At 35.0% G+C, this 15,510-nt stretch overlaps 1 protein-coding gene across 4 annotated transcripts in view; it reads left to right on the forward strand.

The window, feature by feature from the left end:
• Positions 1-6: 6 nt before the first annotated feature.
• The window catches only part of PPP3CB (protein phosphatase 3 catalytic subunit beta), a 43,590-nt gene continuing 28,086 nt past the window's right edge, over positions 7-15,510 (forward strand). For all 4 annotated transcript variants that reach the window (XM_006915515.3, XM_015592260.2, XM_015592259.2 and 1 more), the window contains exons 1-4: positions 7-79; positions 11,780-11,980; positions 12,691-12,815; positions 15,399-15,510. In XM_006915515.3, the coding sequence (XP_006915577.1) occupies positions 11,830-11,980; positions 12,691-12,815; positions 15,399-15,510 (388 nt within the window). In that variant the 5' untranslated portion in view covers positions 7-79; positions 11,780-11,829. The remainder of the gene's footprint in view (positions 80-11,779; positions 11,981-12,690; positions 12,816-15,398) is intronic.

The following is a 15,510-nucleotide window of genomic DNA, read 5'->3' on the forward strand; positions in this document are numbered from 1 at the left end:
GCCCCGGAGCCGGCCCGGGCTGTACCGCCCCCACCCCCGCCCCCGCCGCCCCCTCCCGGGGCTGACCGCGTCGTCAAAGGTGAGAGGTGGACGAAGCCCTGGGGGCCTGGCCTGAGGAACGGTGTGTGAGGGCGGGCAGGAGACCGTCCCCTCCGGAGTGGGCCCGGAAGGGCGGACGAGTGACTGGCTGCCTCCCTTGGGGAGTGGCCCCTGGGCGGGCCCCTGCTGGGTTGGGCTGTGTTGGTGGCGGCGGCTCCGCGGTCTCTCGCTTGCTTTCAGGCCGGGGCGGGGGTTTTGCTCTCGAGGTCTCCTAGCCGAAGGGGTGAGGCTACTAGCTGCAGTGAGCCTGTTTTCCTACTCGGCCTGTCAAAGCGGCCCAGAGGCCGCGATTAGCTTCCTGCTTCGCGACAGCTGCACGCCTGTCTTGCCGGGTTGGACTGAGGGGCTCCGAGACCTTCAACCACGCGGGGCCGGGTGATGAGCAGTCAGATCACCTCGGCTTTGGCCCGCGCCTGCTCCCCAGTGACAGCGGTCTTCGCGCCTAGTTAGCGCCAGCCCCAGGGGTTTGTGCTTGGCCTTCAGGTGTCACCCCGCGCGGAAATTGGGGGAAACCATAAGGGATTGTACAAGGGTGAAAGGACGAGGCAAGATTTGGGGGTTCTGGCTTTAAATGCAGAACAGAAGGAGAAAAGTCAGCATAAAAGACAAAAAGCCTCGTGGATAGGAAGAGGCATTTACTTAGAAAACCGTCAATATTGTTTGGTCAAAAGCCAGACGGGATTGCCCCTCCCCTTCAAAACCCCTTCCCCCCCCCCCCCCGAAGAAAAAGTTAAATACTTAGCTGGACAAAATTTATGGATGTTTACCCACAACAGGTCAGCAGATTAATTTAAAATAGAGAAATTGAGATTGAGAGCCGATTGAGAGTTAAGATTTCCATGCTCTCTGGGAGAGCTCATCAACTTCAAACACTGCTGTGGAGGTGAAAAACAATTTGGAGTGATTTTTCTTTACCATGTAGCTTGGTCAAGAAATTGAAATCATTTTAGAATAATTTTTGTTATTATGTTTATTTTTGGAAGATACTTTTTTTCATTCAGCTTCTCAAATATGCTGGCACAATGTTTAAACACTCATAAGCCCAGTTTTTAAAATCTGATCATATGTGTTTCCATTAAAATAATTGAAAACGAGAAAACTTTTTTTCTTTGTGTCAATTTTTCAATTTAAGCCTCCTTTAATAATTTTTTAAAACTTGTAGTATATCCATCTGGGCCAGGCATTCGAATGAGCTGAATAAAGAGTTGATGGAATCCTTGTCCTAAGAAATCTTTTTAAAAAGAAAAAAAAAAAAATTGGTAGTTCAGGCATTCATCCTATCATGAAATCCTGGAGTTTTGTGAGGGTTGGAACAGGAGAAGCCGCTGTTTTCTGACTGTATTATGTGTTCGTTTTCCTGGGCACTTTTCACTTTATTAGATGGGACAGCCAATCACATTCCTGAACAATGAGTTTATGCTATCCTTATGCTTGTGAATCTTCTTGTTTCTTGTCATATATATGGTAATGTTTTTCCTGTAGTGCTTTAATACAGTAAAAATAAGATTTCAAACATAAGGCATCTTCCTTAGGTGTAAGTTGTGAACCCAAAAGTCATATTTGATTGGTATGGAATAAAAGTAATTTGATTTAGGTAAAATAGGAAAGGAGCTTGTTGGTATAGAAAATTACAGTTAAATAAAGCTCATGGTTATAAGATCTCATGTATTCAGTAGTATGTTCTTCATCAAGACAACTTTTATTTTTTTATGGAATCTGTTAACCAGTTGGAATGGCCAATATGGATCACATGTTTATAGAGATGATTTGCAACAAACTAGTTTGCACTGCTCATGGAGTCTCATCTCTGACTTTCTTGGAAATTATCAGGAGTTTCACCTTTCATACAGAAATCCACTTTTAGATTTCATTTTCAGGCTTCCTTCTTTCTCATTCAATAATTGTACCAAAATGTTACGTATGATAACAGGATATATGACCACAGTTCAACTCAAGTTTAACTTGTTAAAATTTGGATTTTTAAAAAAGTCAAATTAGTGCTAGTTTTGCAGCTGTACCATTTCATAGTAGTAATATTATGGAGACCATCGTTAGCATTGAATGCAAGTAGTCTTTTTTATTCCCTGAAACTTTTCCTTCTTGTCTCTCAATTTTATGCTCTTACACTTCTAGTCAGGATGCCTATGGTCACATAGGTTTTGAAAGAGACATAGGTCTTTCTGTGTTTGATATCAGTTGCCTAAAATTTATTTCATGTGAAGTTTGAGATTTTGGAAAACTGTAGATACTCATGTATAAATGTGCTTAGCTCTTCACTGAATTTATTAGTGGTGATTAGGTTTTCTGGTTAGTTAAATTTAGCTCTGAGCCAACTCCAGCTACTGGTTCTGGTCAAATTCTTCTTTAAAGTTGCTGTAGCCCAAGTGGTTGAGGTGAAATAGTATGCCCTCTTAACTATTTTCTGTTAAGCATTTTTCTATTCTTTAGCTAAGATAAGAAGTTGGAAATAAGAAAATAGAAACAAACTAGGAAAAACAGCTATCTGCACAAATGCCTTACTACCACATAAGCAAAATTGGTACGGGTAATTAAAGTATAAAATCCTGGATTTACATATGTTGCTTTCCTTCTTCCGCCCAACATTTGCTTGACCTGAATTGTCCAGATACTTCTTTTTCTTTCTAGATACTTAAAAATGTGCCCCTTTTTGTAAAACTAGACTGTCCCTTGAGATTATTACATCTGTTAGTCTTGATATAAAAATTCACCTTTATCACTTAGATTGCAATGTCTGTATTGTATGTTCATTTTAGCACACACAATGTGACTCCCTTTTTTGGATTCAATATATTTTCTTTATTTCCTAGGTTATATTAACCTCATCTCTTAAACTATCACAATTTCAGATTAAACCAAAATGCTGAAGTGTGTGTGTGTGTTTTATTTTTTTAAAGCTGATATAGTTCTAATGGGTAGCCTTATGATTTATTTATGTTCAGGTCATTTGGCTAAAGTGTTTTCTAGTAACTTAGCTTTCTTAGGATTGCTTATTTTTCATTACAGAGTTTTAGATGAATCACATAGGTCTTGGGATCAGGTGTAGCTCTTCAGTGCTTCTTGCTAATTCTGTTTCATTATATTTTAAACCAACTTGAATTTTAATTTTAGTTTGCAAAATCTATTTTGCAGACTTACCTATCTAAAAAGATAAGTCTTAAAAATGATTTTTCTTTTCCTTTTCACCCTCATTAAGCTATTCAGCATGCTAAAATAAATCTTCAGTACCATATGTCCTAGAGAAAGCAAAGGAACAGAGTGTGTGTATGTGTGTGTGAGAGACAGAGAGAGAGAGAGAGACAGAGACAGAGACAGAGAGAGAAAGAGAGAAAGAACACTGTGGTAACAGAGAGAAAGAAAGAAGGAACATTGTGGTAACAAGTCATCTTAGAAGGAAAATGCCAAGGAGGAAATACAGCTGCTCAGTAGTGAGGCAAAAGCTCCAGGTTCTAGAGCTATTGAATGAATTGGCAAGAGTTGTAAGGAAAAGTTTGGTGAAAAAAGCCTTGATTTATTAAATGAGGTGTGTTTTGGTGCCAATCATATGACTTTATTTTATCACAAAAATGTTTATACACAGAAATGAAATAAGATGAAGCCGATTGGGCATCTTTGATACATAAAATTTATATTGAAACCTCAAAGTAATCAAATAGCAAATATTTATTAAATGCCAGCTGTATGCTAAAAATTGTAGGAAAACAACCAATATAAAAGATAAAATGCAGTCTTGGTCTTTGGGGAAATAAGTACTCCTGAAAAGTTATATAAACTCTAAGGATGGGTATAATTAAAAATTGCAAGCTAAGGGGCAGATGCAGCAAGTTTGAGTTCAAAGAAGGTAGCGATGACTCTAAACAGGAGTGGTCTAGCAAGAGTTTGCATAGGAGGAAGGAGGCCTTGAAGGATTGGTAGGATATCAATAGGCAGAGGATTGAGACCACGTCTTTGTGCGACATTTATTGAGTACCTGCTTTGTAGCAGGCATTATACTAGGCATTGGGTATACAGAATTGACTTAGATAAGTAAGATTCTTTTGAAGTGCTGGCAATCTAGTTGAGACATTATTGTGAATAAATAATACAGTGAATTAGGTACAAAGTGCTTTTGGAGCTGTAAAGAAGGAATTAACTATCTTACTTGGAAAGCATCACTGGGAGGATTATGATTTCAGGTGGGCCTTGAAGACTGAGTAGAATTTCTCACAGCAAAAGGCATAGAGTTTTTTAAAAAGCATGAAATAATATGACAATAGTGCATAAAGTGCTTGGCAAGTAGTGGCAGGAGATGAAATTAGAAATGATCTTTTGTACACCACGTTGAGGTATTAAAACTTAAGCTAATAAACAGTATAACCTCTGTATTATGAGCACAGGTTCTAGAGTCAGGCTGACTGGGTTTGAATTCTAGCTCTACTTTAATACTTAATAGCCTTTTCACAGTGTACAGAATACTTAATATCACCAACCCTTAATTTTCTAATCTGTAATATTGTTATGGGGTTTTTGAAGGATTAATGAAGATAGTCCATGTAAAATGTGTACCACAGTGCCTAGGCTGGCACTGTGATACATGATAAGTACTCGACCAATGGTAGCCATTGCCATTATTATTATTGAAGATTTTAAAGTAAAGCAGTGACCCAAAATCTTGGTTTTGAAAGCTTACGTGGTATTGTGTAGAACAAAATATTAGAAGGGGAGAGGCTTAAATCAGGGTGTCAGAAGATTAATGGTACAGTCCAAATGCAGAACGACCAAGGCACGAATTAAAGGAAAGAGAGATACCAGATATGACACAAATTACAAGTAATATTAGAAGGTAGATATGTATTGAATCAGTGATTGGGTGTGAGAATGAAACAGGTGGAAGAGCAAAACTTTTTAAGGAAGCAGGCTAATTTTGCTTTAGAGATTGATTAAACTGAGCGGTAATAGAGGCAAAGATTGGAATGGCATGTAAAAGACTGGGAATGGTCAAATTGAGAAGGACCTTGAAAATAAGTTTCAGGCTTTTTTCCCCCCCTTTATTGTTTCGTCCTTAAGAAATTACCCAAAATTTTTGAGTGGGTTAATCTAGCTGTGCTTTGTACTATCAAGAGGGAGGAAAAGTAGAGCTTAGTTATATTTTTCTAGTACACAGAGTGGTAAGAACTTGAACTAGCTAGCATTGATAGTAGCATGGAGCTGTAAGAAAATGAATAGAATTTGAAGAATCATTGGACTTGGAGTCCAGAAATAGAACAATGACACCAAAAATTTAAGTCCGAGTGACAGTATGCGGTACCATAACAAAAATGAGCCAGGAAGGAGAAACAATTTTGAGGGAAAGGTATTCACAGAACAACGACAAATTAAAAGGAACCCAAAGGATACCTTGAAATTTTGAAGACAGTGCTATAGGATTTATTGAATCTTTCCTTAGAGTATGTGGCCAATGCATGCTTCTACCCCTGGCAACTGTTTTTCATATTAGGAGACTTTTGGGACTCTTAGTTAAAAGAGCAATGTCATTGTGTTGGTATAAGACAGGTGGTACTGGAGTAGCATTTTGAAGACCTCAGTTTTAACTATGGCTCTACCCTTTACTAGTTGAAACACCTTGAGAGAGTCATTTAAGTTCTCTGAACCTGTTATCTCATTTGTGAAATGGGGATAAAACCTGCCCTACCAAATTCACAAGATGTCTCCAAGAATCATATAGGATTATATATGTGAAAGTACTTTATAAACTGTAAATAGAGTACTATAAATATATTACTGCTATAAATTAATGTCAAGGTCCACAAGTATTTTAGAAACTATAATATATCAATTCAGTAAACATTTATTAGTACCTATATTCCAATCGCTACGTATGTAGAAATGAAAGACATAGCCCCCTCCCTTCAAGGAGCGTATAAGCTTATGTGGGAGACATAGTTATAGTACAATTAGTAAGTGCCATGATATAAGTGTGTATCATATGCTATGGGACCACAAAGGAAGAGGCACCCTTAACCTAGTCTGGGAACATCAGGAAAAGTTTTTAAGAATTGAAACACTGAAGTGAGGTTTAAGGACAAGGAGAGGTTAGGCAGAAGATGGGGATAGTGGCTTTCAACTGGAAACTGCCATCTTGCAGTAAATTACCAAAATGACCAACACAAAGGGAAATAGGAGAGGCATCCTCTAGGCCTTCCAGAAAACATGGAGTAGTTCCTTTGCCAGCCACATACATGTGACTCTACAAGAAATGTGATATTGTAGACATCAAGGGAATGAGCACTTTTCAAAAAGGAATGCCCCACAAATGTTACCATGACAAAACTGGAAGGGTCTACATTGTTACCCAGCATGTGGTTGGCATCGTTGTAAACAAACAAGGGCAAGATTCTTTCCAAGAGAATTAATGTACGTATTGAGCATATTAAGCACTCTTGATAGCCAAGATAGCTTCCTGAAATGTGTGAAGGAAAATTATTAAAAAAAAAAAAAAAAAAAGGCCGATGAGAAAGGCCCCTGATTCAACTGAAGCACCGGTCTGCTCCACCCAGAGAAGCATACTTTATGAGAACCAATGGAAAGGAGGCTGAGCTGCTGTAAACCCATTCCTTATGAATTCATGGCATAAGTGTAAAAAGTAAAAGATCTTTAATTGAGTAGGTGTCCCTCTCCCAAAGAAACATTTAAAGAAAAAAAAGACTGGAATAATGTACTCCAAAACAATAATGCATACAAGGTACAGAGATTTGGGAAAAAAAAAAAAGCGTTCATAGTGTAGAGTGTATCTGGAATGTGAGGCAGAGGCAAAAGATGAGGGTTGGAAATGTAGGGAAGGGTCAGATCACAAAGGATTTCATATGCCATATTAAGATAAAGAATTAGGATTTTATATAATGAAGCCAGTCTTGAAACAGGAAAATGTTAAATTTTAGAAAAAGTATTCTGAGTATTGTGGAGCATGGGCAGAATTTAAAAGATTGTGGTAATTCTAGGAGAAAAACTCTCAAGATCAAAGAGACAAAACATATCAGAGAATTCTTTAAGACCTATTAGTCAGGTAGGGTGAAGAAGGAAGAGACTTCTAGGATAATTCCTTGATGGGTTACTGTGTCAGTAACAGTTTAGAGGGAAAGGCGATACATTAAATTTTGGATATATTAAGTTTGAGATACCTATGGGATATCCAAGTGGAGATAAGTTTAATAAGGATTTGGAGTTTAGGGTTAGGTTCTGGACTGAGCAATCTTTTTGAGAGTCCTCAAAATATAGATTTTAGTTGAAGATGTGGTTATGAATGAGATCACTAATTTAGAGTAGTGCGATAGAAGGGTCAAGGATAGAATCATAGGACACACACTGACATTTAAGGATCAGGACAGCAACTAGAAGTCCATGAAATAGGTCAGTCAGAGTTGACCAGAGAAGAAAACCAGGGAGTGATTTCAGGAACCCAAGAGAGGATAGATTTATGAGGTGGAAGAATAAGCAGAAGACAGATAAATGCAGATTGTGGGAAATAGACAAAAAGAGAAAATGAAGATATTTATTGTAGATTACTTTTTCAAAGTAAGGGCTATCCACCTTTACATTTCTTCCTATATCAGGGAAGAGGTGTTCCTCCCATCAGATACTAAACATTTTGTCTGTGCTCTGATTCCCACTCCCCACATGCCCCTAATTCTGTTTCTTCTGCCTCTGACTCTCCATTGGGTTTTTCCTTTGGGCAGATAAACCTACTTAGTTAGGTCTCTGATCTTAAAAAACAACCCAAACAAGTAACTGTCCCTTACTCTTCATTCCTTTTTCTGCCATACATATCATGAGTTTCATGTGAGAGAGGACTAAAGTTTAACAAATGGCAGGGTCAAGGATAAAGGATCTAGAAGGCATGAACTTCAAAGGAGGGGGCATTTTTTTCCTCAGTGGAGTGATGATGTTGGAAGTGGTAAAGGAAAACTAAAGAATACTGAATGAAGCCTTCACTGCCGAAGTAGTAGAGTATGGAAAAATGAGCAGTGTCCTCCTTGAAAGAAATGTGTGAGAAGTATTGTCCTTCAGGGGGACTAAGATTTAATTAAGCTACAGAGATGAAGACAGCATTCTCTGAAGAGCTAATGTGTATGTGGTGGTTAGGGGGAGGGGTTTTTTTAATAATGAAAATTCTGGAGGCTTCAGTGAAAAGGATTGGGGGAACAGCCAGAGGATGGCATGGTGTGAGTAAAAGAAATACAGAGAAAATTTCAGAAGTATAGATGACAAGAGGGATTTTATTTTCAACTGTTGCAATAAATGGCAATGATAAGAAGCATGGGCATCTGAATACTTTGGAGTAAAGTTGTTCAGTTGGCACAGGCTGAATCCCAGTTGCTGTTGGAGGTCTCATGGGGCCACAGTTTATAGCCTTTATTTAGAATTGGGGAACATGATTTCTCAGGATTCCTTACCCAGTCACAGAAAAAGTAAGATATATGCTCTTCCCACATCTCTGATCAGTCTGTGTTCCTGGTTTATGTTTCCAACTTCCTAAATTACAACTTTTTCTAAGACTTGTTTTTCAGCCACCATCCATTAAATCTGAATGAAAATATCTTGTAGATGTTATTGACTACACAAAGGCCCTTCATGGCAAAATTTGGGTTAAAGGAAATTTTTCAACAAAATACTTTGGTCAAAATGAATCAAGTTTTCTAATGTTGGAAACTTGGTGATTCGAAGTGATTGGAGGTGATTTTTGTAGCTCTCCAGCTAATCTTCCATTTTAGCCATTTCTTTTATTGTCTATTTGTATCACATTTTATATATATTTATGTTCTAGTTTTCCCTATCACAAATATAGAAGAGTAGGAAAAAAGTCTGAAAATAAGGAGAAAAAAATATATAGGAAAAAAACCTAGAAAAGCAGGAATAATTGGCTGAAGAGGAATTAGAAATAAAAAGGAAAACCTTTTAAAAGCCTGAAAATAGATGGAAATACTTTAAAATGCCTTAGAATTTACAAAACAAAGTAGTAGTTGAGAATATTAATTTTTGCTGAAAAAAATTAATCCTCCATTGACCAACAGGGTCAATAATTAACCTCCAGTTAGGCCAAATTCTATTTGGTCAGTTTCCTTTTGCCAGGTCAGATCACCTACTACAGCTCCTTTCTCCAGTTGCCAAAGAGCACATGCCTTTTTCCTCTTATTTTTTTTAATTGCTGATATATTAAAACATATTATTTTGAAACTCTCTATTCTCCAATTTTAGTTTTGTGTTGTTAGAACAGCACTGCTCTCCTATGATTTTCACCTACTTTTATCTCTGGTGACATTTCTTCACCCCTCAACCTGTACCCATTCATAAAAGGTATCCCAGTTTGTCTTAAAATGTAAAAGAATACTTTGAGTTGAAAAAGAAGTAGAAAAGCATGGGTCTGTAGTTACCTTACTGATGGGCGTGGAGGCAGTTTATGCTTTTTTTTTTTTTCAGATAAAGACATCTTGACTCTTAGTTAAAGAGAGGACAGCACCTCAGTGTGACTTCAACAACATGCATGAAAAGATGCAGTACCACTGGTGACTGGCTTAGTGGGGAGGAGTGGGGCGTGGTCCCACGGATGGGTTTTTAGGAAGTCCTGTATTTTGAACAGAATTCAGTTATTAGGGGAATTATGTTGTTGAATGCAGTGTCTTAAATGGAATGTCGCAGTGTCTTAAATGCAGTGTCTCTTTTTCTGAGTAGAGATAAAAATTCTCTTGGCCTATTGAGAAAAATATGATCCCATCTCAATCTCAGAAATTTCTATTTACGACATATTTGAACTTGTTTTTTTAATGTCCCCAAACTAACTCGATTTATTTAGTAAATTCTGTAGTTTAAAAACAATTGATTTACTGATGGGGCAAATTTGGTTATATCATATTTAGTGGTTTGTTTAATCTTTGGTTGGAGAAAAACATACTTTAACAGACGTTTTTATTTTATTAGAATCTAGACATACTAGATTTTGGGGAACAAAATGTATTTAATGCCTTGTTTGAGATGTTGTAAAGAGAAATGGGAATAAATGTATTCTAATGAAGAGAAAAAATCAAGTTCAAGTTTTGTTTTATTAAGTATCAAAAAAAGAAAGAAAGAGGGATTGGTGATTTGAGTATATGTGCTGCTGAAGCAAGCACGGATTGGTGATTTCAAACATTCAGAAATGGTTGACAATGCCTTAGTTCTTATCTCACATACAAGGGATTGAATTCTTCCTAATTTTTTTTTCCTTGTACGCACTTTTAAAGGATTGAGTTCTTGGAAAAATTTTTTTGTCATATGAGAACATGATTATTTATCATTTTTCCTTAGGTAATTGATATAATTCTAATCCAGTCCTGTTTTTAGTTACTTTGTTTAAGTTGAAATATGAAGAAGCAATTGTTTCTATACATTTCCAGCCTTCTGTATAGTAATTGATAATCACAGTGAAGACCCTAAAACATCAAAAATACTATCTACTGTATGCCTGACTATAAAGTGAGGTTTTTCTAAAAACAATTTCAGAAAAGAAGGAGCTGCCTTACATTTGAGTCTAATATGAGACTTATTATAAATTTCTTTCTTGCTTTATTTTGAAAAACAGAGAGACTAAAATGACTTCAGTGATTTTGAATACATAAAGAGATCACTTGTTGGATTCAGTAAAAAAGGAATCAAATAAATTTAATAGATATGTAGTAATTTTCCCTAGATATATGACCTCAAATTGTGTTAGAAACCATTAAAAATAGACCTTCCGGTTTTCTATTCCATTTAACAAGTATCAGTTTAAAACAGTACAGTTGGTGATTACTTGTGGAAACTTTAAGTATATACTACAGGAGTAAAAAAGGCCAGCTATTTCAGTAATTAGACAAATAGAAACTGTGGCTTAGGATAAATTTGTAGTAATAACCCTTTACATATATTCAAAAAGTCCTTTTTCTCAAACTAAATGGAAGTGAAGATGATTTGCTTTTGAAAAATGTGTTAGATGACTCAAAAAGTGACTTTAATAATAAGGCTTATACTGATGTTAAAAATGTGCATAAATAATTTGGATGAAAGTGTTTTGTGAAACAGGAAAGTAGGAGAAAAAGCAGTATTTCAAAATTATCATGATTTATTGTTATTTGAAATCTATAAATGCATTTAAATTTAAATTTGATAACTAAGCATTTGGCTGTTTTATCTGTATTCCTAAAAGTTTCTATTCAAGTTAGCCAGAAAACATTGTTTTTTTATATTCTTATTAGGAACACGATGAATCGTCTTGTATTTGGGATTTCTTTCTATTCAGGCTTATGTGGTATTGTTATATTTATTGCACTTCATTTAAGATGAAGAGTGTATGATATGTTTTGAGAGTTCTGCCAGAAAATGTTTTGGCTTAAAGAAAAAAAGCTTTAGTTATCCTGAAAGAACTTCAATTTTGTGAGACAATTCATTTCTGTAATAATTTTCAACAAAGAACATGTTATATACAGATTAATAAAAAGTATAGTTTAATTACTCTTTTTTTAAGAGCTTTTTGAAAATTAACACTTCTATTCAATAAATGAAGAAACAAAAACCAGCTTTTCAGCTTTTACTCTTATTTACCTAGATCCATTGATTAGCTTTATATTAATATATTAATAGTGATTTATTTTTTCTTAATTTGAAAAAATTGCAGCTGTCCCTTTCCCCCCAACACATCGCTTAACATCTGAAGAAGTATTCGATATGGATGGGATACCTAGGGTTGATGTTCTGAAGAACCACTTAGTAAAAGAAGGTCGGGTAGATGAAGAAATTGCACTTAGAATTATCAATGAGGGTGCTGCCATCCTTCGGAGAGAGAAAACCATGATAGAAGTAGAGGCTCCAATTACAGGTACACATATTTATATTTGGGATGTTATTTTTATTGTATCATTATTTAGTTGCCCGGATATAAAGCTGTTTCCTCTTTAATCATATTATTTACTAAATAAATATTAATTACATGGGCATTATCTTGAATTTTCAAATTATTTTTGATAATTTTTTTTTTAATTCTTTCCTGTTTTCAGTGAACAAACATGATCCTAAATAATCTGAGTCCAGAAGTTAGTCTAATAAGCTATTGTGAAAGTTTCATTAGTTGTGTTGGCCATGATTCAGTTTGATTCAAGAAATACTTATTTACTTTGCTTTCAGTCATTAGAGGCAAATACCTCAGTGTCATATCAGATACCAAAGATGATGATCATTTAGAAGTTAACAGAAAGTATTGAGTTAGAGTAGAGATTTTACTGCTACCATTATAATTTTCTCATCCTAAAACACACATACTTTGTTTCCTAAAGAGGAGCTTTATAAATTTAGATGAAAATTTTGTCACTGGTTACAAATTTCATTACTTTTGTTATATCTTGTTCTAGATCTTGAGTACATGAACACTTGGGTACACATCATCCCAATCATGACTCTTCATAGATGAGTTCCTTCTCAGACATCTCTTGATAGAACTTACACTATCTCTTATGTAAAAGAAATTAGAATTTAAGTAAAATTTGTTATTTCGGAGGTTTTTTTTCATATGTAATAATTTTCTTGTTTCAGTGTGTGGTGACATCCATGGCCAATTTTTTGATCTGATGAAACTTTTTGAAGTAGGAGGATCACCTGCTAATACACGATACCTTTTTCTTGGTGATTATGTGGACAGAGGTTATTTTAGTATAGAGGTAATAATAATATACTGTCATTTGATTTGCTTTTAAGTGTTATCATAGATGATTTCCATTAATTCCTAATAAAATAAGTTCCTGAAATACCTGTATTGGGTTCTTTTTAATACCTCTGCATTTTCTGAAGTTTTTAGGTAAAGCTACTATTTATTCTTCTTCTATCTTTCAAACTCTTCTGTTAATTTTCCCTTTATTAGTTGTTTACATAATTATAATTGCCATTTTCCCAGTGGGAATTACAAGCAAATCAAGGGGTCTTTATTGCCCTGTTACCTAGTAGCCCTAAGGAGCTAGTTCTGTTTATCTCTTTTACTCCTAAAAGCATTAATTAACCCATGTGAAAAAAAAGATTAATTTAATTTTCTCTGATTAAACAAAGCACATTATAATGCTTTTATTGCTTAAACCCTAGTGCTTCTATCTTTCCTTCTGTAGCTGTTAAGACCCTAGGGTATCATATAGAAGCTTTTTAAATTCTGAAAATATTTGTTTGTTTTTAAAAACTTAAGAGGCATTAAAATGACCTGTTGATTATCACTTAATTATAGATGGGTTTTTTTTGCTCCTTTTACTTTTCTAATTATATAAATAAAATCAGGTACATACAGAATAATTTGTATTTTCTAATATATACATTTCTCTTTTTAAATTTTTTTTTAATTGTGGTAAAATTGGTATACAAGATTATATGTATTTCAGGTATATAACATATTTGATATTTGTATACTCTCCTTTTAAGTGAAAATGGAACCATATTATAATATTTCTCTGTAACTTGCTTTTTTTCATTTTTTTTTTTTCATCCTTATACTGTAATGTATTTCAGGTCAGTAAATATAAATTTGTAGCATCAGTGTTAAATGCTGCATTGTATTTAATTGAAGAAACAAACCACAGTTAATCAATTCCTTATTGTTAGACACTTAAGGTGTTCCCATTATTTTGCCATTACAAATGATGTTTCATTAGGCCATGTTATTCATACATCTTTGCATACTTGCCCAATTATTTCTGTAGGACAGATTCCTAGAGGTAAAATTGCTGAGTACAAGCTCTACCAATAGATACTTGTGTTGAGCATTTAATACGCTCCAAGTGTGTTCTAAGCACTTAACTCACATGGATTAATTTAATCCTCACAACAATGTTATGAGGTAAGTACTGTTATTTTATCCATTTTAGAGATGAGAAATCTGAGGCTTGGAGAGGTTAAGTATAAACTGCCCAGGTCACATTGTTAGTAAGCAGTGCAGCCAGGCAGTCTGACTCCAAGCCTGTGCTCTTAAACACCTCTCCTGGTAAATATTGAAGCCCTACCTAGCAAATTTCCGTGCTGGTTACTGTTGTTTGTATCCCCCTTCTCCAGTGCTTTTGTCAACCTCCCTTCTACGGTATGCTAGGACAGCTAATGGGGAAGGGAGTTTAGGGCTCTGTGCATCCAAATTTTCTTAGAAATTTTATTATCTCTGAGTACTTTCATTCGTAGTTTCGTCATCAACCCCATTAGCCTTCCCTCAAGGCTTCGAGAAAACTAGTAAATAGCCCTTCTTAACAAAAAGATTGGGGGCTTTGACGAAAACAATAAACAATTTTGGGAAGCTTAAGTTGGTAACTGATCGTTGTTGTTGTGTATGTCCTTATAGTATTTTTAGCTGACAACACATTTTATTGTTATAAAAGGAAAATAACAAGGAATCAAAATAAGCAAAAAGGACAGGTAGAGTTTAATAAGTATTTCCCTGGTTTAATTACTTTTTTCTTGTGAATAAAATGAAGGATGAATAATTACATATTTTAATATACCTTAACTTGTTAAAAATAAAGTTTGTTTTTTATTTTTGTGTATGATAATATAAACCAAGCTTATTTCCGTATGAAATAGTCCTTCATTATTTTTAACCAAATAAGTAAAATGTATCTATTTCTTATGTTAAATCTATTTAAAGTATCTATTCCTTTATTATGAAATAAACATAAAACATGGCTATTTTCTTCATTAGGCAGCATGGCCTAATGCTTAAGATCTGAGAGTCAAAATCTTATCCATTGCTTACAACTTTTGTGATTTCAGACAAGTTACTTAAACTCTTCACTTAAATCTCCTCATTTGTAAAATAGAAATAGTATTATATACTTCATAGGGTTGTTTAAAGACTAAGTGAAGGGGATTATTTTTATAGTGCTTGACACATTGTAAGTACTCAGTAAAAGTTAGCTGCTGTAACTTCTTACATTATTATTATTTATTGATATATCTATGGAGGAGAGACAAATACACAAGTTGTTTTTACAGCAGTCTGTAAATCTGAGGTAGTTAAATAAATTGACTCATTCATTCAACAAATATTTATTACTCTTCTACTGTTTGCTAGGTACTTTTCCAGGAGCAGATAATCAGACGTGGATAAGATGACAAAGTCCCTGATTTCATGAGCTTATATTTTAGTATAAAGAGAAAAAGATAATAATGAGTAATAGAGATTGTAAGGGTAATAGAATTGGAGGAAAAGGAGCAAAGATCAAACAACTACGTTAAAGAGAAATGTAAGATAAATTCACTGGAAACATTTTCTTTTGCAGTGTGTCTTATATTTATGGGTCCTGAAGATTCTATACCCAAGCACATTATTTCTTCTAAGAGGCAATCATGAATGCAGACACCTTACTGAATATTTTACCTTTAAGCAGGAAT

This window comes from Pteropus alecto, unplaced genomic scaffold, assembly GCF_000325575.1.
Source record: "Pteropus alecto unplaced genomic scaffold, ASM32557v1 scaffold155, whole genome shotgun sequence".
Taxonomy (NCBI): Eukaryota; Metazoa; Chordata; class Mammalia; order Chiroptera; family Pteropodidae; genus Pteropus; species Pteropus alecto.